A 23877-nucleotide genomic window follows, 5' to 3' on the forward strand; every position below is an offset into this window, starting at 1 on the left:
ATTTTATCAAATTCATTTTCCCCGTAGTCATTCAGAATTGATGGCCCTCTCATTCAGGGCCAGACACACATACACTTGGGGTATGTCTTCACTACAGTGTTATTTCAAAATAGTTAATTCGAAATAAGTTATTTCAAAATAACATATCTACACACAAAATACATTTCGAAATAGCGCGTCCACACTGAGTGGATGCTGAATCACATTTAAGGCCAAACGGAACCAGGTCCAGCAGGGCATCAGGTCAGGAGTTACCCTCAAGCAGCAGGCACACAAAGTATCTGAGGCCTGTGCTTAAAGGGACCCCCCCCCAACCCGGACAGCCGGTTCTCAGGTTTCCCTGCTTGCTTGCCTACCTCGATGAGGCACAGCAAAGCATTTTGCTTCTGCGTGCTCTGGTTGCCTCACTCGAGACACCACAGCACTCTGCAACGTGGAGCCAGAGCTGCCCTTGGGCACTCTGGTACCTCTTGTGGACGCGTTGCTGCAAGCCTGGCTGCACTTGCTGCAGGCTGCCATCTGGAAGGTCCATCAGGGGGCTGTCAGTATCCAGGAGGCCCTGCGGGAGAGCTTCCACCCTGAGGAGCACTAAGAGCCTCCCTGGTCTGCCCCACTGGGGGCTTGTGCCTCTTTCCTCCCTAATGTCCAATCTAAACCTCCCCTGCTGCACTTTAAGCCCATTACTCCTTGTCCTGTCCTCAGAAACCAAGAGGAACAAATTTTCGCCTTCCTCCTTGTGACACCCTTTTAGATATTTGAAAACCGCAATCATGTCCCCCCTTAATCTTCTTTTTTCCAAACTAAACAAGCCCAGTTCATGAAGCCTGGCTTCATAGGTCATGTTCTCTAAACCTTTAATCATTCTTGTCGCTCTTCCCTGTACCCTTTCCAATTTCTCCACATCTTTCTTGAAATGTTGTGCCCAGAACTGGACACAGTACTCCAGCTGAGGCCTAACTAGTGCAGAGTAGAGCGGCAGAATGACTTCACGAGTTTTGCTTACAACACACCTGTTGATACAACCTAGATTCATATTTGCTTTTTTTGCAACAGCATCACACTGTTGACTCATATTCAACTTGTGGTCCAGTATGACCCCTAGATCCCTTTCCGCCATGCTCTTTCCTAGACAGTCGCTTCCCATCTTGTATGTATGGAACTGATTGTTCCTTCCTAAAGGAACAATATCTTACTTGAGACGGGGTGCAGGATCGGGGAATCCCCGATGCACCGCCACACACCGAGTGCTGAGAGATCTCTCCCCCAGCACTCGTATTTAAAGTGCTACCACGGCTGCGTTTTAAACTTAAAAGTTTAAAGCCTAAGTTGCCCAGGCTTTGGTTTCAGCCTAGGGTGGCAGGACTTAGAGCTCTAGATTTCAGTACCATGTGGTGGTATTTTGGCTTTCTGCTGTGAGCCCCAGCAAGTTTATGGTCCTGATTGGCAGACTCCCTGAAATTCCTGAAAGAACCATTGATTCTAGATTAAATTGTCACACCCAGGAGCCAGAAAGCAAGGGGGAGGCGGGGACCAACTATCCAATAAGCTTTTTGCTTATTCAGTAGGGGTATGTCTACACTACCCTGCTAGTTCGAACTAGCGGGGTAATGTAGGCATACCGCACTTGCAAATGAAGCCCGGGATTTGAATTTCCCGGGCTTCATTTGCATAAGCAGGGAGCCGCTATTTTTAAAACCCCGCTGGTTCGAACCCCGTGCAGCGCGGCTACACGGGGCTCGAACTAGGTAGTTCGAACTAGGATTCCTATTCCGAACTACCGATACACCCCGCGCTGCACGGGGTTCGAACCAGCGGGGTTTTAAAAATGGCGGCTCCCCGCTTATGCAAATGAAGTCCGGGAAATTCAAATCCCGGGCTTCATTTGCAAGTGCGGTATGCCTACATTACCCCGCTAGTTCAAACTAGCGGGGTAGTGTAGACATACCCTAGTAGACTAGTCGCTTACATCCCTAGTCACACTCCAGTACCTCTTTTGCTATGTGGCATGTACAGTTGTCCATAGCATCAGTTTAAAATACATATGCCCATTTTCCTATAGCAATTATTACAGGAGAGTACAAAAAACCATAGATCGAAAAATGAAAAAGAAAGAAAACTATCTCAGTCTTTCACACTAGACATTACTACAGATGAAAAACAAAGTATTGGGAAAAGAGGGCAAGCTAAGCATAAAAACCAATGTTTTTACCAAGATAAGAGTTTTGTTTCTTAAGTTCCATCTGCAACGAGCTTAAAATCTTTTTTTAAGAAACTCTATTTAAACTTGTTTTCAATGTAGTTCCTGGCAAATGAGTGAGCACACTCCTACCTAAATCTGTCTTTATTGACTTTAGACACTTTTAACTATAATTAGATTTCTTTCCTTTCACCCCCATCCTAGCCTATGTTTTTCAAGGATAAACATGTTAAGCTTGAAAAGCTGTTACCACTAACTCTTCTAATCAAATTTGTTTTTTGAATCTCTTGACTTTTCCATCACGGACCTCTTTTTTCATATTTGGTGCTTAAAAATGTACACAATAGACACCCTACAAACATCCCCTTTTAAGTGGAACTATTATTTTTCTTAGCTTTTTAAGTTCCTGAGGTTTTTTTTAATTTTATTGATTTAATTTAGACCATGGATGTTTAAAACCTCGTACATGTATTTTTAAATAAGACTGTTTAAAGTGAGGTATCTTTGAAAAACATTCATTATGTAGAATTATACTGGTACAGCATGCACATCTTCTTAATAAAAATATTTGACACTGAAAGAATGCTTGAATGTGTTACCATAAAAGTAGATTGTTTCCTTGTGGATAATATGAAAATCCCAGTATCCACACACTGTAATACACTCAGTAAATCTGTCATGATTGAATGTAACCTTTATTACATGCAGGCTGGGAGTTAGATCATGCCATTTTTTAGGCACTGCAGACTGAATGTTGATGACATACACATTACAGCACAGGCATGTTCTAGCAGGGCACAGCTGCAGGCAGAAGCTAAAGAACAATTCATTTTTCATGTGTATATCTTTCTTTTGTTTTGACTCTAGATACATGTTTTATGATTAACAGAGACTGCTTTAAAATGCCCGTGTGTAGGTAGCTAAAGCAGACGGCAGAATGCAGGAGAAGCTTAGCTTTACTGTGAAGTCTGAGTGTAACCTAACTAGCTAGAGGATATGCAATTCCTGATTGACAGCAGGACTAGCATTATGCAAATGCTGTAAGAGCTAACAGCAGCTGGGAAACAGTGATCAGGGGCTCTGTTAGGGATCTCTACACACGCCACACTTATCTCTCTAGTTTTTATTTCTCCTTCTGCTGTTGTGATTTATTTCAACAATCAATAAATTACACAAAACATTTGTTGCTTTTTTGACGTTATTACATTTAAAATCTCAGAGCAGTTTCAGTTTTTCAGCTAGAGATCTGTGTGAGAGCTTGTTACTCAAACTAAATTGTGTTATTTTCAGCTGGACAACATGCTTATCTTTAAACCTTTCTGTTTTTAAATCCTGTGCATGTCTGGTCTCTTCATACTAAAGTGTATTTTGCTTGTTTCTTTCTGTCGTCTTCAGTTTGAAGCCTTATGTAGGTCAGGCTTGGCTTAAGCAGATTTCCTGAACCTGCGTCAGCTTAAGCTGAAGGAATTTTAATAAACCCTCCCTTGTAGGCGTGGGCCTAAATGAGACTAGCCTAGTTAAGCCTGATCTTTTTCTGTTTGTGAAAAAGAGCTGAGCAGAGCTAGGGACTGCATGGTGGTTTCAAAAACTGACTCCTTAATTCAGAGATAAGAATGGTTGGAAAGGCCAGATCTTCTAATTTTACCTTGTCTGAAAAGCTTGATTTGCTAAAACTCGTGAAGCCGTATGTTAAAATTCTTGAAGAACATACAAATAAGCATTCAGTAATAGTGGAAAAAAACAAATGCTGGGATATCATAGCCGATAACTACAATGCCATCGGAGTAGATCGCCCTCCTCGTACTGCACAGGGCCTGCGCACGCTGTACAAGAGGCTCAAAGAATATGCCAAACAGGAGCTGTTGCAGCAAAAGGAGACCCATTCAGATTATAAAAGCAGCATTTCTGAGCCAACCAAGAAAGTTGTGGAGATGATTCCACAGATTTCCAGTGTGTGTTTAAGAGACAGGAGCAGTTTACAAAGGTGAGATACATTTTACTTTGTTATTAAATTAAAATTATGGCGCCTCCTACCTACTCTCTAAGGTTTACTCAGTGTCCTAAAGCAAATACCCACAACAGAGCTGAAAATAATTGGAAACAATAGCTTGATACTATTTCCTTTGTTTCATGGTAACTTAACACTGCATGCAATTTTCAGCTGTTACAAAGCCTGTTTCAATGTCTTGTGTCATATTCTAGAAGGTGAGGGTTAAGAGGGAATCAGAAAAATAGTAGCTCAAACCTTAACCCCTCCCTCACCTTTTAGTAGGCAGATTGTTCAATCACTGATACTTTAAATGGAGGATAGCCATCACTTTAATACTGCACTTACCTTGCTGCATATAAAACTATTACCAGTTTACATAAGTGCCATATAAAGTTCAGGAAACCAAGGAGTCTATTTCATATACATGGTCTGTATAATAAATTACTCTTTTAAGCAAATATTGAATATGTTTTAACTCAGTCCAGACCTTAGACACTTTAGTCTCCATATAGTAAAATGCCTTTAACAGTACAAATAAATTTTTATAGATTACCTTTCATTCACTTGCTGACATTTTCTGAGACCAGAGCAAAGCAAATTTCTATATAACTGTAAATAATATGTGTCTTTTATGCTAGGAGGTTTGTAAACATATAGACAGAGATTGTGGAACTACAGAATTAGAAGTTTTATTTGATTGTTCTTTCTTTCTTTCTTTCTTTCTTTCTTTCTTTCTTTCTTTCTTTCTCTCTCTCTCTCTCTCTCTCTCTCTCTCTCTCTCTCTCTCTCTCTCTCTCTCTCTCTCTCTCTCTCTCTCTCTCTCTCTCTCTCTCTGTCTGTCTGTCTGTCTGTCTCTCTTTTCCCCCCTCCCTCTTCCCCTCCATCTCTCTATGAAGTGAGATACTATGTAGATTTGAGCCAGACATAATACAAGCAAGCAGCGGGCAAGCTTCCCTACACAGCTCTACTATAATGCCCCTCAAATCAGACTTGCAACACTCTACTGGTGCAGTATTGGTCTTTTCAGGATCAAAAACTGCCAGGGTCAGATTTTGTTCCCTCTTTATGCAGATATTTTAAATTAACAAAGATAAAAGTAAACTCTGTCCACTCTCCAGGAATTGTGATAAAGCTGTATTTTTACGTTCTTTTCACTAGCAGATCAAAATAATGTGAGGTTAGCTTCCAATCATTCATCAGGTACTACTTGTAGTTGGTTGGTGCAACAGCTAAGTGTTCTAGGGAAAGCTGGCATGTGCACACATGAGAAGTTTGATTCATTGACTGAATTGAATGGTAAGAATTGTCTAAATCCTGATATGCCAGATGCTCTTAATATAGCATGCTTTTGTTGGGCTTTGGTGTAAAGAAATCTGAGCACTGTTGCAGTGTATTTGCTAATGGTGAAGGCCAATATAGCTACAATTCAGAACATCTTGCAAAAAAAAACAAAAAACCCATCCCTTTTAATTAGATATAAAAGTTGTGATGTCTCACCACCTCCTATCATGAAAAAAATTAGTTTGAAAGCTATAGATATTAGCTGAAGCTGTATACAGAAATGGTGCTTTTCGTACACAGCATGTTCAAGAGCTAGTGAGTGATCTTCATAATTTGACTAATGTAACTCAGAACATTCTTTGAATCTGTTAGGATTCCCCATATATTCCAGTTGGTGTTCTAAAGATTGGAGAAATACTTCTTAATAATTTATACAAAATGCAGTTTTTATGTATTCTTTCATTTTAACCCTGAATTACATTTTTCTTCAAACACTGAGTAACCATAACCAGTGTTTGGGAGATATATACAGGCAGTCCCCGAGTTACGCGGATCCGACTTATGTCGGATCTGCAGTTACGAACGGGGCCCATCTCCCTGGTCTCCAGCAGACCAGGGAGAGGAAGCAAAGCGGCGGAGCACGCGGGCAGCGGACAGCCCAGACGCGTCTGGGCTGTCCGCTGCCCATGTACTCCGCGGCTTTGCTCTGCTTTGCTCCCCGTCTCCCTGGTCTGCAGAGAGCTGCTCTGCCCCAGGCGTCCTGATTCAGCCACTGCTGGTCAGTTTCAGCAGCGGCTGAATCAAGATGCCTGGGGCAGAGCAGCTTGTGTGCTGCTGGGTTGGTCCAGTAGCGCCGAGGAGCGGCGGCGCTACTGGACCAACCCAGCAGCACCCCAGCTGCTCTGCCCCAGGCGTCCCCAAGTCAGCCGCTGCTGAAACTGACCAGTGGCTGACTACAGGAAGCTCCTGCCCCGGGCTTCCTGGAATCAGCCGCTGATCAGTTTCAGCAGCAGCTGACTTGGGGATGCCTGGGGTTCTTAAGTTGAATCTGTATGTAAGTCAGAACTGGCGTCCAGATTCAGCCGCTGTTGAAACTGATCAGTTTCAGCAGCGGCTGAATCTGGACGCCAGTTCCGACTTACATACAGATTCAACTTAAGAACAAACCTACAGTCCCTATCTTGTACGTAAGCTGGGGACTGCCTGTATAAGTAGTTGACCAAGTCCTAATGTCACCTGCTACCCGGTAAGAAATTCTTAGATCAATTTGATTAAACAAAACCTGTGAATCATGGGTGCCTCATGAATTATAAATACCACCCCCATTATGGTAACTATTGTTTCCCTTTCTTTCAATGGAGTTGGCAGGAATCCCAATGTAACTGCCAGAGAGCAGCTTCTCTTGTTACAGTTCCTTCTTTCTGTTTTCACCTTCTTTCTTACTGTCATCTAGCTCTTAAGAAACTAACTAAAATTAATCCTAGTCACATGGAGACTTGGTATTTCGCTAGTTTCTCTGCTGCTTTCTCACCTTTTGGCTATTCTAGACTATATGAACCCCCCATTATATCTCACCTCCTCTTTCTCGGAGCCTCTTTCTCTTTAGTTTGACCTGCTTCTTTCAATATTCGATTCAACCTCTTGTCTCTGGCTGAGATGAGCAAGTAAGGATGAGGAAGGTCACATTAGAAACTAAGGCGCTATGAGCAAGAAGAAAAACAAAATGTAGCCAGCACAGAAGAGACTGGCAGTGAGAATAGAGTATAATGTCTGTGTCTGCTCAGGGAGAGAAACATTACTGGTAGGAGGGCACAAGAGGCTCAGGAGGGAGGTAAAGTTTTTGGAGAAGTGAGAGGGCATGAGGTACTGTTATCATAAACAATGCAGGAAATAACTCCTATAATTAGGATTGCCCGACAGTTTTAATTTTAAGGCCATGTTTTCAATTGCTTATAACTTGCCAAACATTAATAATTTGGGTTGAAAGTTTCCTATTAAGTGCTCGCCTTAGGCTGATTTTTTTTTTAATTCTATATTTGTATAGTAACAAATATACAGATAATAATTTTCATTGAAAAGCTTTGCCTTCATGCTTTGAAGCAGGAGTGTTACCCTTGTATTAACGATTTGCCTTTTGCTATCCTTCTGAAAATCCATCCAAGTTAGGCTAAATTAGGATCCTCTGAAAATCTGCTTGCACATATTCAGTAGAGGCTTGATGGTGTTTGGCAGCTTAATTATCTGAAAATTCCATCTGGGCATGCTCTAGCTGGAAGCTGCAGGGATAGACCGTGATTTCCCATGTAATTGATCTTCAGAGCTATAAGGGAGTGGAACAGAAACTTGAGGCTTGTATTCTGTCAGTACTCTGGCTGCTGGCATGTGAGGAGGAGGAGGAGGAAGATTTCTGGATAAAATGCAAAGGAATTAAAACCTATATCTTGAAGGATGGTGGGGAAGACTGAGTGTAGGGGAGTGGAGAGGTTGAGCGAGAAGGAGAAGGAGTTTGGTGGGTGGAGGGAAGACTGACTGAATGGTACAAGGAACCAGGGGTAGGGTGAAGAACAGCTTGGAGTGAAGAAAGTCAGACTTGCCAGGGGAGAATGAGAATGGGACTGAAAGGTCTGAATCCAATAGATCTGTGGTGTCCAACCAGTTCTGGAGAAGCAACCACTATAGTGAACTAGCAACACTCAACTGGCCAAATAAGCCACATTGTTCATGCCAAATAGCCATATATAGCTAGTATGTTGGACACAATGGCACTAGACTTCACTCTTCTTTGAACCAGAAATACAACCCACAGTTCTAGCATTTCAGTATTCTTTTGCTATCAGGAAAGATCTGTGAAATTCTGTCTAGCAACATATTTGCTTTATCACCTCCTTATGACTAATCCACATACTGGAGGAGAACCTATTTACTCTGTTATCTCAAATGGCAGAGGTGTGTGCTGTGGATCTAAGGGCTTATTTCTATTACTGGGAGATACTACTAATGCTGCTGCAAATGATCCACTGGGAGGTCAGTTTGGCAGATCTAGCAAGGACCTGCTAAATCAGTGGCAGATCACTTTGTCAACTCTGGTATTCTACCGGAATGAGAAGTATAAGGTTAGTGGATGGGAGAAATTCTCCTGTCAACCCAGCACAGTGCAGACACTGCTGTAGGTCGACCTAAAATATGTTGACTCCATCTATATTATTCATGTAGCTGGAATTTTTAACTTAGGTTAACTTAATCCTAGTGTAGTACAGACCTGCCCTCAGAATTCCAGACCTAGCGGCGAACAATGTGAGTAGCAGTGTTATCTCACATGCTGGAATTTTGTTTTCTTTAGTTTGTATTTTTTTAAACAGGAAATTGCATACAAAAGGAATGTTAAAGTTGTAAAGTCAAGCATTCAGAAGTTTGGATTTAAGAGAATTAAGGCCCATGCAACTTTAAGTTTCAGAGGGGTAGCCATGTTAGTCTGTAACTGGAAAAACTTAAACAACAAATAGTATTGCAGCACCTTAGAGATAAAAAAAAAATTAGATGGTATCACAAGTCTTCGTGGGCACAACCACAAATGCACTACTTGGGTTATTATAATGCAGTCTTTAATTACATTTTTCCCACAGGATACCTGCCTCATTCAGTGCACAAGATGCACACTGGTTAAGGAATTAATCTGAACTGTGGATTGAATGAAGCAGTTGTACAAGATGAAAGGACTGTGGTGAATGAGGCAGGATATCACATGAAGAAGAAGGATGGTCTCATGGTTAAGGATGGTTTCATGAAAAACTGGGTTCTGTTTCTGCCTACGTTACAGAGGCTCTGATCCACACAGGGATTTAGGTGTTATGACATTCAGCATTGCAGTGCTTGACTTTGAGGTGCTTAGAAAATCTCTAGAGTTGGTGGGATCCACAAAATCACTGTAATTGTTGGGATCCACATGCCTAGGCTCCTTATGCAATGAATAGGGAGAAAATGGAATCCACAAAAGCCAGCACCCAGAAGGGAAGTTGCTTAAACTAGCTGATGGGAGATGCTGACAAGAAGTATGTGTCCTAAGCCTTCTGCTCTTGTGGAATTAGGCACCTTCCTGTATCTGAGACTTAAGCGCCTGTTTCTGCATTCCACAGCGAGGAATCCCCTTCTTGGGGAGTGAGGCAGTTCAGGTTCCTAAACAAGAAATGCAGAAGGAGGTGGAGGTGTCTCCTTTATAACTTAGGTCGCCGGTTAGAACTCTCACCCAGGATATGAAAAATGAAGGTTATGGCTATGGAATTAGGCAGAATTTGATACAGGGAAGGGGATTAGGAATGTTAAAGAGTACCAGGTGTCATGGCTGATTCCCCACTCTGGCACGATGAATGGAGAAGTGGGGGACCGCAAAAGCAACTCCCAAACATTATCTCTCCAGTTTTTGGTATAAAGCTTCCCCCCAAAATCTTAAAAACCTAGATTTTGGGGATAAAAATCTGCTGCCACCATCAAGTGCTTTTGAACCCACAAACAGGGGTGGACACTTGAAACCAACTCCAGCGCACCCCAAACTCTTTTCTGCAAAGAGCTTGAAAAAGAAAGAGAAAATATGGACTGCAGTTCATGGCTGCTGTTCCCTAGTCAGAGGCATGCAGATCCCACAAACACATTTTCCAGGACACAGAACTGAACCAATACCAGATTAATAAAAAAGAAAACTTTTATTATCAAAACAGTACTCCTGTTTGCAAGAATAATGACTAGATGGAAAAAGTCACCAATAAATATACTCATGGGGACTCTCATGGGTCAAAACTTAGTTACAAAATAGAGGAAAACCCATTTCGAACAGCATAGACATCAAATCCACAGTCCCAAACCATCATATATATAGTAGCCCAATGTCTGTGACTCTGGGGGGCGCTGTTGCCTCCCGCTGTGGCGCTCGGCTGACTTCTGCATGGGGAGCGCAGATCCCAAACGGCCTCTTGCGCCACTTGCTCCCCCACAGCAGCCCGGCTGAGCGGCACAGAAGTCAGCCGAGCGCCACGGCAGGAAGGGAAGGGGAAGCGGGTCGGTGATGTACATGGCCAGGCCCCGCCCCCTCTTCCCCTTGGCGCTCGGCTGAGTTCTGTGCTGCTCAGCCGGGCTGCCGCAGGGGAGCAAGCAGCCATTTGGGCTCCATGATCCCCGTGCTGCATGGGGAACGTGGAGCCCAAACAGCCGCTTGCGCTGCTTGCCCCTGCACGGGGAGCACAGATCCCAAACAGCTGTTTGGGCTCCGTGGTCCCCCGAGTGAGAGGCAGGAGAAGGAGAAGCGAAAGAGACTGAGAGAGAGGCAGGAGACGGAGGAGAGCTGAGAGAGAGAGGGGGGAGGCAGGAGGAGAGAGAGAGACCTGAAAAATCCCTTTTTATGATGGGCTATTGGCTAGTAAAAAAATAAAAACCTAATGGATTTATCTAAACTTTACCGTATTTACAGATGGTGTAAGAGTCTTTTCTTGGAAAGAGAGACATGTTGTCTGTCCCCCTCAGTATCTAGAGCAAACTTGCTCAAAGACAAAAAAGGGAAAACCCTTTTGTTCCAGTTTGAAATTCCTATCTGCATTTCTATTGGCTGACTGCTACCTGGCTAGGTACAGTTAACTCCTTAGTCCCCAGGCTACTGGCCATCCCTCATGACTATGACACCAGGTAAGCATTGTGTTACCGGCATGCTTATTGGGGTAACTGGTTTAACCAGCACCTGGCCCAGCCAGAGCAGCCTGCCGCATGGTGCGGTGGACCCTGCCTGCTGGGCCCGTGCAGCCCCTCAACTGCAGTATGATGTGGAAGGCATACTGGCTAAACATATAGTTTAAGTAGTTAATATTTTAAATGGGATTTTACATCCCTAAAAGGGACTGCAGTGATACCTAAAATTGGGACTTCACCATTTAATTCCCTTGTGGATCTGACCCAGAGTTCTTATGTGATGGTAGTCAGTTTACTTAAACTAAGCTTTTCACAGATTGCACTAATTATCCCTGAGTTATACACATTTCTCTGGCATAAGGGGTAGTGTTAAGGCACTTCCACTTATACAGCTATTACTGTTTATTGGGGTTGGTTTAATTATATTGATGGGTGAGCTCTCTCCTATCAACATAGAATAGCTACACCAGAGATTGTACAGCAGTGCAGCTGAATCAGTACATTTGTGACATGTTTAGTCTCTAGTGCAGACAAAAACTGTTGTTCATTTTCTGTGTCCAAAAGTTGATTCCTGCTACTAGATTTGCAGAAATGCAGATCACTCTAAGCTGAAACTGTAGACAAGAGCTGTGCTTTAAAGAAATAAAGTGCTATAAAACGAGCACTAAGTTCTGGTTTTTTTAAAGCCCATATGCCTTCATATTAGGATTCCGAAAATACTGGACACATTTGACCTTAATCTTTCTGTGACTCAATTCCCCATCCGTAAAATGGGAATTATAATAAAATTCCACTTTCATGGGACTGCTGTGAAGATAAATTCATTAATATCTAGGAAGCACATCTGAAGAAGTGGACTGTGCCCCTGAAAGCTCATGATACTATTTATATATTTTTGTTAGTCTCTAAGGTGCTACAGGACCATTGTTGTTTTTTGTTTTGGTTTTTTTCAGATTATGTAGTTATTTGCAGCATAGAAAAATCCATTTGGAAATTAATAAATCTGTCTTCAGAACAGGGTTAAAATAATATGCAATAATATGGCTCACCGCCACACTTTCCACAGAAAGAATAATCAAAATATTGAATAACTTGTCATTAAGTAAGCACCATCCATCCTGTGATCTGAAGAAGAGAGGGGGTCCTAAAAAAAAAAAAAGTGGTGTGTAATCATGTCATTAAAGACCACAACACAATTCATATATAGCAGGGGGGCAACAAAGAGTCTTAATTCTGGTACTACTTAACTTTCTTGACTGGCTAGCTTTCTTCGGTGTCTACTCTCTGCCTCTCTTGCTATCTTACTGTTATTTAAGTCCCCTCTGCCTTTCGGGGTAAGGAGTTGCTACTAGGTGGGTAGAGAAAGAGGAAGAGGCCAAAAAATGATTGAGACTTTTATATAGCATTGGTGAATCTGTTTGTGAAAGGTGCAGATTAACAACCCAAGAAACTGAAATTCTCAATTTATCTACAAAATAGATACAATGTGGACAGCTAAGATTCCCCAAGTTTCTCTACTGAGGAACAGCTTTTCTGTGCTGTTGAGAAGGTTGAAACAGGAGACTGAGTTCTTCTACCTGTTATTCTAGCTGATATAATTTTAGATGCTGCTCTTATCCATATAAATGTTTGATCACTATTCGGTCTTATTAAGGTATGTATTTCCATGTTCGCGGGAGTGAGTTCCACACTCATACATTTTATCCGATTTTAAATTTACTTTCATCTAACGAACAGCACCCAATTTACTTGCTCTGCCCGAGGTCTCTGGCAGTGTCTGGAACTGAACTCAGATATCTTGAATCTACCAGAGATTTCCTTCACAAATCTTGGGCAAGTCATGTAATCTTTCTTTGCCCTGTTTTGCTATATAAGAATCTAGTCAGACAAAATAATATTTATATTATGAGGTTCCATGTACTGGGAATTTTTTCTCTTAAAACTTGCTTTTGATCAACTTTTTATAACTTATAAGATAAGATAAATATCTTCTTATAAGATAAATTTTATGAAACTTTGGTTAATATGTACATAGGAAAATAATGTGTATGCCTATTAATCGAGAAGTAATATTTAAAATGATGGGCTCGTATTAAGTAGCACTTGTAAGTCAGAATAAGAGTGGATGAGGGAGGTACTGTGAAGAGGAAGTACCAGCTGTCAGGAAAACTGTTCTAACAGGCCACTTAAATCTAAATGTTCTTTTGTCTTTCTTCTATTCCCCTCTTTTGTCAGTGCATAAAATGCCTGCCTCTATACTTTCACTTTCTTCTCCTGCATTGCTCCTTTCCCCACTTACACTGATAGCATTTGCTTTTCCCATTCTGTGGGAGAATCAGAGCCCACCAGTCTGGTTCTGTCTTATTTGTATAGTTTCATTCATGCCTGAATACATAACCAAAGGAGGGGGGAGAGAGGGAGATTATCTTTACAAGAAAGATAATACCAATCAGTGTACTAATGAGATTTTGCCTACATTTTTCCTGGCAGAAGTGCAGCACTTTAAACAAATTATTCTTGATTAGTTATGTCACACTTACAGGATAACTGCACCTGTGTTACCCTGCAGTATGAACTTACATTTCTGGCCCCGGCTGTACACTCTTTCGGTGGAGACCCACATTTTACTCCCTTCTGACCAGGAATTAAGTCTGCACAGCTCCCTGCCTTACACTGTGATATTCCTACCAAGTCACAATGCCTGAAAGGCCAGACAGCTCCTTCCAAGCAAGCATATTTATTCTTAAAGAAAATGTATTACAAAAGAAAACATATTACAACACTAAAAGAACCAAAACCCATGCTAAAATGTTACTACAGGTTACACCCGATTTCTCTCTCTGTCTCTGGTAATTTTAATCCTTTTGAAACTCACACAATTAGGTTTTCTCCATGGTTATAATTTCATTTTAGATACAGAATGAATATAGGGCAGATCAAGTGTTGTTGTTTTTTAAATACAGCACAGACTTTTGATCTCAGCCTTGAGTAACAATTAGTCAGCAGACAATGACACTCCTCAGGGTGAAGCTTTGAAAAATGTTTTTGGGGTTTGTTTTGTGCCTAACTTGATTTGTGGAATTTGCATTATTCACTACCTAGGGATTCCTCAGGAAATCCACTAAGCACTCAGTGTCCCAAAAAGCAGATATTTGGCACAATTCAGTAATCTTATGAAATCCTATACACATCCCAGGGCTTATGTTACATGAGAGGGATCGTGTGATGGTTACCTGTTGTGTTCCTGCCCTCTGGGGCATCTGGTATTGGCCACTGTTTGCGGACAGGACACTGGGCTAGATGGACCTTTGGTCTGACTCAGTATGGCCATTCTTAAGATCTTCTATATGTCACCTCTCCCCTCTGGGGAAAATACATATAGTCCTCACCCAAATGAATATATAAACATAATAAAATAAGGTCTTCTAAGATATTGGAGGAAATTGCTGTATTTATCACAAGTTAAATCTGTTCCTATTTTTGTCTGTAATGGCAAGGGCCCTATCAACTTCACAGTCTGTTTTGGTCAATTTCAGAGTCATGAGATTTTAAAAATCATAAATGTTATGATTTCAGTTATCTAAATCTGAAATGTCAGTGTTGTAATTTATAAGAATCCTGACTTAAAAAGGATTCGTGGAGAGGGGTTGCAAAGATATTGTAGAAGGGATTGAGATTGGGGATGTAAAATCCTGTTTAATTAGTTATCTGGTTAAATGTTAAGTTTAACTGGTTAACTAATTCAATGGGAGTTGGGAGGAGCTGCTTCTGGCTCCATGCTGGGCTGCTGGCTCCCTAGTTGCATGGGCAGAGGGCTGCTCCTGCGTAATGGTTAATCATTTAACCATTCACATCCCTAATTGAGGTATTTCTACCCTTACTTCTGCATTGCTATTGACAGTGGTACTGCTGTGCAGAGCTGGACCATCAGTCAGTAGCTGCCACTCTCCAGCTCTGAAAGCAGCAGCACAGAAGTAAGGGTGGCAATACCATACTGTGCTACCCATTACTTCTGCACTGCTGCTGGTTGGGCTCTGCTTTCCAGCGGAGTGTCCTGCCAACAGCAGCTCTCCAGCCACCTAGCTTTGAAGGCAGGCTAGAGGTAAGGGTGGCGATATTGTGATCCCTCTTTCCCCAAAAATAACCTTGCTAAACCCCTTGCAACTCCCTTTTGGATTTGGAGCCCCAGTTTAAGAAACACTGATCTCCCTGTGAAATCTGTAGAAGTATAGAGTAAAAGCATGCAAAAGCCAGATTTCATAGGGGTAGACCAGATTTCACAATCTGTGAAGCGTTTTTCATGGCTGTGAATTTGGTAGAGCCCTAATAATGGCTTTTATTTACAGATAATGACTTTATTATGTATACATTTTAGTGCTAACATGGATAAAGAAATAGTTGCTGGTACCAGCTCCCCACAAGCAGTGTTGGATCATCATCCTGCTGCTGTCGCAATGGAGTTGGAACCAGAAGAGGATGTCAAACCTCCTCCTTCTTTGGCTGTAGATTCACAGCAGAATGAGGATTTAGAACAAGGAGAAGAACACCAATTGGTGCATGTTATGGAGCAATCTCCTTCAACTTCTCTGTCTTCTGTTGATATGAGAATGATGTTGTCACCATCTCCCATCCCAAGAAGAGATGATTTTTTTAGGCTCGAGGTTGGAGAACGCTTTAGGCCAAATTGTGGGTATGACCCACAGATGTTGCAAATGCTAAAAGAGGAGCATCAGATAATCTTGGAAAATCAAAGAAAAATTGGGCTTTATGTCCAAGAAAAGAGGGATGGCTTGAAAAGAAAGCAGCAGCTGGAAGAAGAGCTGTTGAAAGCAAAAATCAAAGTAGAGAAGCTGAAGGCAATAAGACTACGACATGATCTGCCAGAATACAACAGTCTTTAAATATTAATAATCTCTGTCACGTAATCTGAAATGGTTTATTTTCTGAGATACTTTATTATAAATTCTTTTAGCTTAGTAAAATGATTTGTTAAATTGGATGGCTCTCAGACCAGCCTTGAAAAACGAATGCATGCTTTCTTTTTTGTTATGTACACTAGCAGAAATGTCAAATGTCTTACAGGTTTGAGTCTTTTCAATATTTTAGTCTGAAGTATAATCAAATACAGTAGTTCTAAGTGTGTAAGATAAAAACTGCCTGTGGAAATCTTCTACAGATCTTTATTAGAGCTAGAACAAGCTAATGAAAATTTAGGTAGGTGTTCTAAAATATGTTGATTTTATGCTTTATTCTTTTTTCAGAGCAATTCCTATCCTTTTTAATATTCCTTATGAAGTTATTTGAAAATTAATAAATATATATAAAAAGAGAAATAATGTTTTTATATATCTTTTCACTAATTTTAAATTAGTACAGCCTATGGCAATGGTAAGATTTTACTAATGTGTTATTTGCTTGAAAAACATAGAAAAGAAACTGTCTGGATTGTGGGTTTTTTTATGCTCAACTGAGGAAATGTTGAGTAAATGCATGTATCTTTTTAAAATTGAACTCCTTTCTAATATTTAATGGATGAAAGTTTCCATAAGATCATTTCAAAATAGAGATGCTGAAGGCAACACTCACATTTTCAAAATGGCATGTATGCATAATTAGTGTGCACAGTTACTGAGATTGTATATTCAATTGTGATAATTACATTGGCAAGTGACTAGGAAGATATCTAATTTGTTAATTTCCATGCATAATTACTATGATACATATGCAACCAAGACAGTTGCAGGTGCATTTGAATCAACATCACTGTTATGTTATAGTTATCAAAATGCAATAATTTCTGTACATAAATAATTTGTGACCCAAAATCCAAATAAGAGCCTTTATTTAGGATAATTTGAATAGTGTGATATTTTGATTTATTTACAAATATAAATCCCAAGCCCCCCCCCCCCCCCAATCCTTCTTAGCAGCACCCCTTTGGTTGTAGTTTATTCCATATAGTATTATGACAACTAGTCAGGAAGGCAAGCACCAGACTGCCTGCTTCTTCATGGTTCTTTGTCTTCTGCCCTCTGGAAATGTGTAGCAGCATGTGCCTCAGGCCAGATGTACACTAGAGCTAGACTTAAAATACATAGCTAGAGTTGGCTTACCTTAAGCCGAGCTTGACATTGTCTTCACAGTGGGAGGACGATGGGAGCTAATGCTCCCATTGGCTTCCTTTACTCCTCACCTGGTGCTGCCTTAAGCATTCGATTTAGTGTGTCTTAACTAGACCCACTAAATGGAATGCCAGAAGATTGATCTCCAGCATGGCATGTAGAGACATAGCCATACTCCTTCTGGCTTCATATTTCTTCTAACACTATGTTCTCTTCCTCCAACTTCTAGCACAAGAAAAGGAGATGAAATAAAGAGTAAATGAAAAAGAGAACAAAGGAAATACTCATTCCACCTGCGTCTGCTATCTAGGATCCCAGTGACAGAGAGAACAAAAGCAGTGCAGTGAGGCAACTCCCTCATCTGGCTGCTTCTACTCATGGCTCTTTAGATCAGCTGCCTTCTTTGCCACATAGTATCTCTCCACAAAGATGGGGGCAGTGGTTTGCATCAGTGAATAAAGTAAGCCCTGCTTGCATCCCTTGGGTTCCTCCGGATACCTTTGTAACTCACAGGTGTAACTGATTACATTCTAGACTACAAATTGTATAGGTATAACTGAGGTCTTAACTTAAGCCTAAAGAACCTTTGTTTGTTGTGGTGCTTCTGTGTGTGAGAGAGAGAAATCATCTTGATTGTCAGCGCCCAGGATGAGTTTGTGCAGTTGAAGGTGAGGGAGAAGAGTGAGAGGAAACAAATCTTTTACTTTTTAAATAATCTGAAAAAGTTAATTGCTATATACATACACGTATAGCTATTTATTACAGTTATTTTAGCTGGGTTTCTTTCTGTAACAGATTTCTGATATTAAGATGTTCTGTGAATTACGCTTCTTTCTGATTGATACTAAAAATGAAAATGCACAGTTTTATACCAGTCAGACTGACTGTATTGATAAATTGGCATTCTTTATTAAAGTTAAGTCCAGGAGGTCTGAACCAATGTTCCTTTAGTAGCAGGGATGTAACTTCTTCAGATTTTATCAGGTTGTTGTCAGCTAAACTTCTCTTTTGATCTGGCTGATGGAACCTCCACAATCATCCTGTACTCTACCAGGTTTGGAGATAAGTGTGGCTCTTACTTGAAGAGAGGTAAGAGCAAGAGATGAAGGGAATGTTTACTTTTGGCAGCCATGGAATGACTGTGTACATTCTCCAATGTACTGTCCTTCTGCAATGTGGGATCTGATGTCACCCAACATTATGGCTATGTGGAATAAACCCTTGGATCCTGAGGTGCTCCAAAGATCTCTGGATGTGTGTAACTCAGACAGTGATGTTTTCTGAGCTGACAGGATATGGGAGAATAATATAGTATACAACACAAACTGGTTAATTTTTATTAACTAGTTACCTCACCACATTTCTCATTACTCTTATAGGTATGTTGTTTAGCTAAACTATACACTTGAATTATTATAAATTTATAAGTTTCATTAGCTAAATTAGAATTTAAAAATAAGAGAGAGGAATAAAGATGATTAATAATATAGTGCTGGCCAGTATTTACATATCTGCATTTACCTTTTAAGTTGTAACTTCTCTGTCTCCTTCCTTTGAAAATGTGTTTACTCAAGTAGAATCTCTGCATTCTTTGATAATTTATAAATTAGTTTTATCAATCCAATACACAATAAGGTAGATCAATTATAATAATTTGTTTGGATGAATATAATAATGAAACAGTAGGACAAAATGGCTGTATATCAGTAATTCCTTTCTGTTTGCTTCAGTTGGTAAGCTAGAATCACTCTTCTGTCTCTGTGTGACTGTTAACCAACACTTAATAAGTATTGTGGCCACTTAGTTCTTAAAACATTTGGTTCATCTTGCTTCTTGTTGACATTTACAAATGCCAAAATATATAAAGTTTTAAAATAGAAAACAAATACCTTGTTATATTTGTGCCAATTAAATATATTCATTTCTGCATAAAATACACATGATGGTCCAAATGATTTGTCACTTATGGTGCAATGCTTTTGGCATAAGAACTTCAAACTGAAGAGAGTTTGTTATAGCTTTAATTCTCCATACTGTTTAAGTTTCATCAACATTGTATATAAAAGATAACTGAGATTGTCACTTCTACCCAACACCATGGCCAAGCCAATGATAGGTATCTTAGTAGCCTTTCTGGACAGCCAAAGCCAGGGTTTCAGATCTACATCTGTGGCCTTGATCTATGTATAGTTAATACTGGAGCTGGCTGCTGTGTTCTCCTCTACACTATGCCTCTGATCCTGCTATCATGTGTGGCACCATTCATGACACCAATCTTGGCATTTTTCATAGCACCATTCATGGCACTGAACTCAGCACTATTCCTAGCCACCTTATTAGCTTTTACTTAACTTGATGAGGTAGTGGCTGGTCTCTTGACCAATCTGGCCTTAGAGAACAGTAGGGTTCTTAAACAGCTGCTGAATTGGTGGTCTAGAACCTAAAGATAAAATCAAAGGAGGTCATGGAGAAAGTTCACCCAGTGGTCAACATTCTTTTCCCTCCTAGATCATCCTGTATCGTGCTCCTGATGATCAAAATGATTAGCAATGTCACCAAGACAGATCCCATCCTCATTGCCTCCAACTGTCAAAAGATACAAGAGGAAGTACTTTATTCCCATCATAAGTATGAGCATTTGTATACCCACTCCTAGCCTGACACCCTGGTAATTGACACTGCTAGTTAGCGGAAGCAACAGGGCTACCAAAGGCCTTCTACAAAAAACATGAGGCCAAGAAATTGGACTTCTATGGGAGGGAAAATATAGTTGATTGGGGAGTTGCAGCTCTGTATTGCTAACCATCAGGCGGTGGTTAGCAGATACACTTGTAAGACTTGCAGGATCATGCTGAAATTTATGGAGCTTCGGCCTTCTGACTCACATGTGGAATTTTCTGCACTAGTAGAGGAGGACTGTGTTCCCCTGAAAGCAGCCTTGGATACAGCAGCCACTGCCTCCTGTGAGATGGCCACTGGTGTGGCAATGAGAGAGTTCTTGGTTCTCCCTTATGAAGTCCAGCAGACCATCCAGGACCGTCCCCTTTTAAGAGCAGGCTGACTCTTGATGTCACAGCTTCAAGGATTCCATGGTCACCCTAAAGTCCCTTGGTCTCCTCACTCCAGCCACTCAGAGGAGACAAATTAGACCTCGACCCCTGCTGAGGGCTTACCAGCCACAAAATAGGCAGGAGGCTTCATGGAGGAGAAACAAACTCTAGAGAGAGAGAGACCTCACCTGTCCTCCAGCAGGACTCTGGCCAGTCTAAACCAACATAGGATTGGGAGCTCACATTGGAGACCTGAGCACTTAAGGTATGTGGTCCCAGCCAGAACTATCTCTGCACATAAATGCCAGAGTGCTGCGGCTAGTCCATCTCGCATGTCAAGCGTTCTTGCCCCACTTGCGAAACAAATGCATTTCAGTCCTGACTAAGGATGTAGGCGACTAGTCGACTATCTGATAAGCAAATGCTTATCAGAAAGTCAGCTCAACTAGTCACTTCCCTCCTTCCTCGCTGCCTCTATCAGAGATAGACAGTAAGGGGTGAGGAACAGTAGCCGGTGCTGGGGGAAACCAGTAAATCTAGTTCGTACCAGCACTGTTTCTGCAGGGCTCGTGTACATTTCAAAAGCAGAAGTGCTGCATGGAGCACAGGGTAAGCAGGGATTCAAGGAGAGGCAGCAAGGGGGGGACAAGAGCTAGTGCTGCTGGGGAGCCGGCTTTTAAACCAGTTCCCTCCAGCACTGGCTCTGGGATGCCGCCTGCCCCACCCTGCTACCTCTATCAGAGGCAGCAGCGTGGGGGTAGGGCATGCTGTTGCAAAATCGCTCCTGTCCGCTGAGTTCCCAGCAGAGCTGCAACACCCCCTGCATCCCGTGGACAGAGGCTGTTGCCACCAAGCAACCCCTTTTTGCAGCGGACTGGGCTGCAGCAGACAGGAGCTGTACACTGCGAACAATGGCTGCTGTACTCAGCACATGTTGGGACGAAAGAGTCACAACTTGCGCTGATCGCTGCACCTCTGCTTTTTAAATGCAGTAAGAGCCAGCAGCACGGATGGCTCCGGAGCCAGCACTGGTCAGTCCCGGCTCGAGTCAGTTCCTAGAGCTACTTCTGCTGCGGCTCTGCAGAGTGGCGCTTATCAACTAATTGTATAGTCTATACAAATTGTATTGACTATACGGTTAGCCAGATAATCACTTTTTAACATACTTAGTCCTGACAGACAACACTGCAGTGATGTTCTATATCAACAGATAGGGTGGAGCTCATTGCTTTCCCCTTTGTCAGGTAGCCCTGCTTCTCTGGGAATTCTGTATAATACATGCCACGTACCTTCCGGGGACTTAGAATACCCTCGTGGACTGCCTCAGCAGGTCCTTTCTGACACAAGTGGTCTCTCAGAGCAGATGTTGCCCTAAGCATTTTCTGCAGGTGGGTAATTCCCCACCTCAAGCTATTTGCAACTCTCAGCTACAGGAAGTGTATTCACTTCTGCTCCTTCCTGAATCAGTCAGGGATCCCTGAGAGATCCCTTCCAGATGCCTTGGCCATCCTGATTCCTAGAGTCCCCCTCTTCCCTTCAGAGAGTGTTCCTCAGGGTGTGAGAATTCAAGTCATCCCTGATCCTGGTAGTGCCAGTGTGGCCCTGCTCCTGAATCACAGTGCTTCTGGATCTCTCAGTGGAAGAACCCATAGCCCCTCTCCTGCTCCCAGACTTAATAAATCAGGACCATGGCCAGCTCTGTCACCCGAGCCTTCAGTTCCTCCATCTCATGGCTTGGAAGCTCTGTGGTTAGCGGGGCTGGAAGATCAGTGCTCTGAATCAGTTCAGAAAGCACTGTTGGCTAGTAGGAAACCTTCCACTAGAGCCACTTATCTGGCAAAGTGGAAGCATTTCTTCACCTGGTCTTCTTGGAGGGATATGCCCCCAGTGGAAACTCCAGTCCTGGCTATTCTCGACTACCTATTGTGTCTTAGGACAAGGGACTGTCCATTTCTTCAATTAGGGTTGACCGTGCGGCTATCTCTGCTTTCCACCCTGGTAGTCAGGAAAAGTCAGTACGCCATTTTTGAAAGGGTTATATAGGCTTTACCTGCATGTGCATCATCCTCTGTCATCGTGGGACTTTAATCTCGTCGTCAAAAGACTGATAGGACCTCTCTTTGAGTCATTGGCAACGTACGCTTTATTGCACTTTTCATGGAAAAGTCACCCTTTTTGTAGCCATCACAACCACCAGATAGGTATCAGAGCTCTGAGATTTAACCTAGGAGCCCCTTTACACTGTTTTTCTTTAAAGATAAAGTCAGACTACACCTACATCCGGCCTTTTTGCCTAAGTGGTGTGTCAGTTCCATTTTAACCAGGATATTTTCCTACCGGTGTTCTACCTGAAACCACAGAGCACTGGTAAAGAACAAGCTCTACACACCTTGATGTGCTTTGGCTTTTTGTTTAGAGATAATAAAATTATTTTCTAGGTCCCCCCCAACTATTCATCTTACTAGCAGAAAGGGGGAAGGGGCGGGGGAGGAGGGGATCTTCCAGATTCAGCCTAGTGTATTTCTTTCTGCATTACATCTTGTATTAGACCATGTTATGACCTGGCCCAAGTACTAGCTCTTGCTCTCATGGCCCACTGCACTACAGTCCAGGCCTCGTCAGCTGCCTTTGTGGCACAGGTGCCCATTCTGGATATCTACAGGGCAGCCACTTGGTCACCCGTACACACATTAACAAACCATTATGAAGTAGCTCAGCAATCCAGGGATGATGCAGCATTTGGCAAAGTTGTATTGCTGTCCATTTAGTCTCCAACCTCACCTCCAGTGTTCTGGCTTGGGAGTCACCTAAATGGAATAGACATGAGCATTCACTTGAAGAAAAAACAGTTAACTGCTTTTCGTAACTGTTCTTCAAGATGTGTTGCTCATGTCCATTCCAAATACCACCCATCTCCTTTTCTATGGAACATTCCGGCAAGAAGGAACTGAGAGAGTAGAGGGCAAGCAGGGGTATATATGTGCTAATATGGAGGCGCCACCGCCCCTGCCAGCCCAACACGTACCACTGAAGAAAAAAAGTCTGACAATCGTGTACACTACGTGTGCACACCTAAATGGAATGGACATGGGCAACACATCTTGAAAAACAACAGATATGAAAGGTCGGTAACTATTTTTTAAGTCAAATGGAGTACATCTGGAGTATATCTGCTACTAGTCCTTTATTCAGCGCTTTAGCTTGTAGTAAAGATTCTCTAAAGGTGAGAAGGAGTGAAGACAAAACAGGGATTTCCAGGATCTCTTCATATGTCCTCAGCCATGTGGAGGGAATCCCATTGTTCTCGCTATGTAAAAGTATATCCCATGATGGAGTTGGGAGTCACATGAGCAAGTCACCTGTTCATGCATGATTCAGTTCTTTGCAGGTGGCTGGCATGACCCACATTCCAGATTGACGGTTTGCAGGTAAGTTCATTGAGTGTAGTTAGGTGCCTCTCATGCTTAATTTTCTGCTGATTGTTTCTTGATGGGCAAGTCAACCTGAATAACCTTTCCCAGACATGCTGGCTAGCTGTTTTGTGGGTGTTACTCCAAGATCTAACAT

The 23877-nt window shown here is 42.0% G+C and overlaps 2 protein-coding genes across 5 annotated transcripts in view; both read left to right on the plus strand.

Moving 5' to 3' along the window:
• RAD54B (RAD54 homolog B) overlaps positions 1-23877 on the plus strand; it is an 87520-nt gene that overhangs the window by 18453 nt on the left and 45190 nt on the right. Inside the window, exon 1 of one of the 4 annotated variants that reach the window (XM_014571479.4) lies at positions 17509-17720. The exons of the other annotated variants lie outside the window; for them this stretch is intronic. The gene's annotated coding sequence lies outside the window, so the exon portion shown is untranslated. Of the gene's footprint in view, positions 1-17508; positions 17721-23877 lie in introns of those variants that run through there. 4 annotated transcript variants of the gene reach the window in all.
• Positions 1928-17483, plus strand: FSBP (fibrinogen silencer binding protein). The gene is made up of 2 exons (XM_006111008.5): positions 1928-4181; positions 15514-17483. The coding sequence occupies exons 1-2, from the start codon at positions 3811-3813 to the stop codon at positions 16037-16039; spliced, it is 897 nt and encodes a 298-aa protein (XP_006111070.1). The 5' UTR covers positions 1928-3810; the 3' UTR covers positions 16040-17483.

The sequence above is a fragment of the Pelodiscus sinensis genome, chromosome 2 (assembly GCF_052426305.1).
Source record: "Pelodiscus sinensis isolate ZL-2025 chromosome 2, ASM5242630v1, whole genome shotgun sequence".
NCBI classification, from domain to species: Eukaryota; Metazoa; Chordata; order Testudines; family Trionychidae; genus Pelodiscus; species Pelodiscus sinensis.

What these genes read in the sequence shown, in the direction of transcription:
- FSBP (XM_006111008.5), top strand. Translation starts at nt 3,811, where the DNA reads ATGGTTGGAAAGGCCAGATCTTCTAATTTTACCTTGTCTGAAAAGCTT. An exon ending in GACAGGAGCAGTTTACAAAG is followed by an intron (nt 4,182 to 15,513) that starts GTGAGATACATT and finishes TATACATTTTAG; the next exon opens with TGCTAACATGGATAAAGAAA.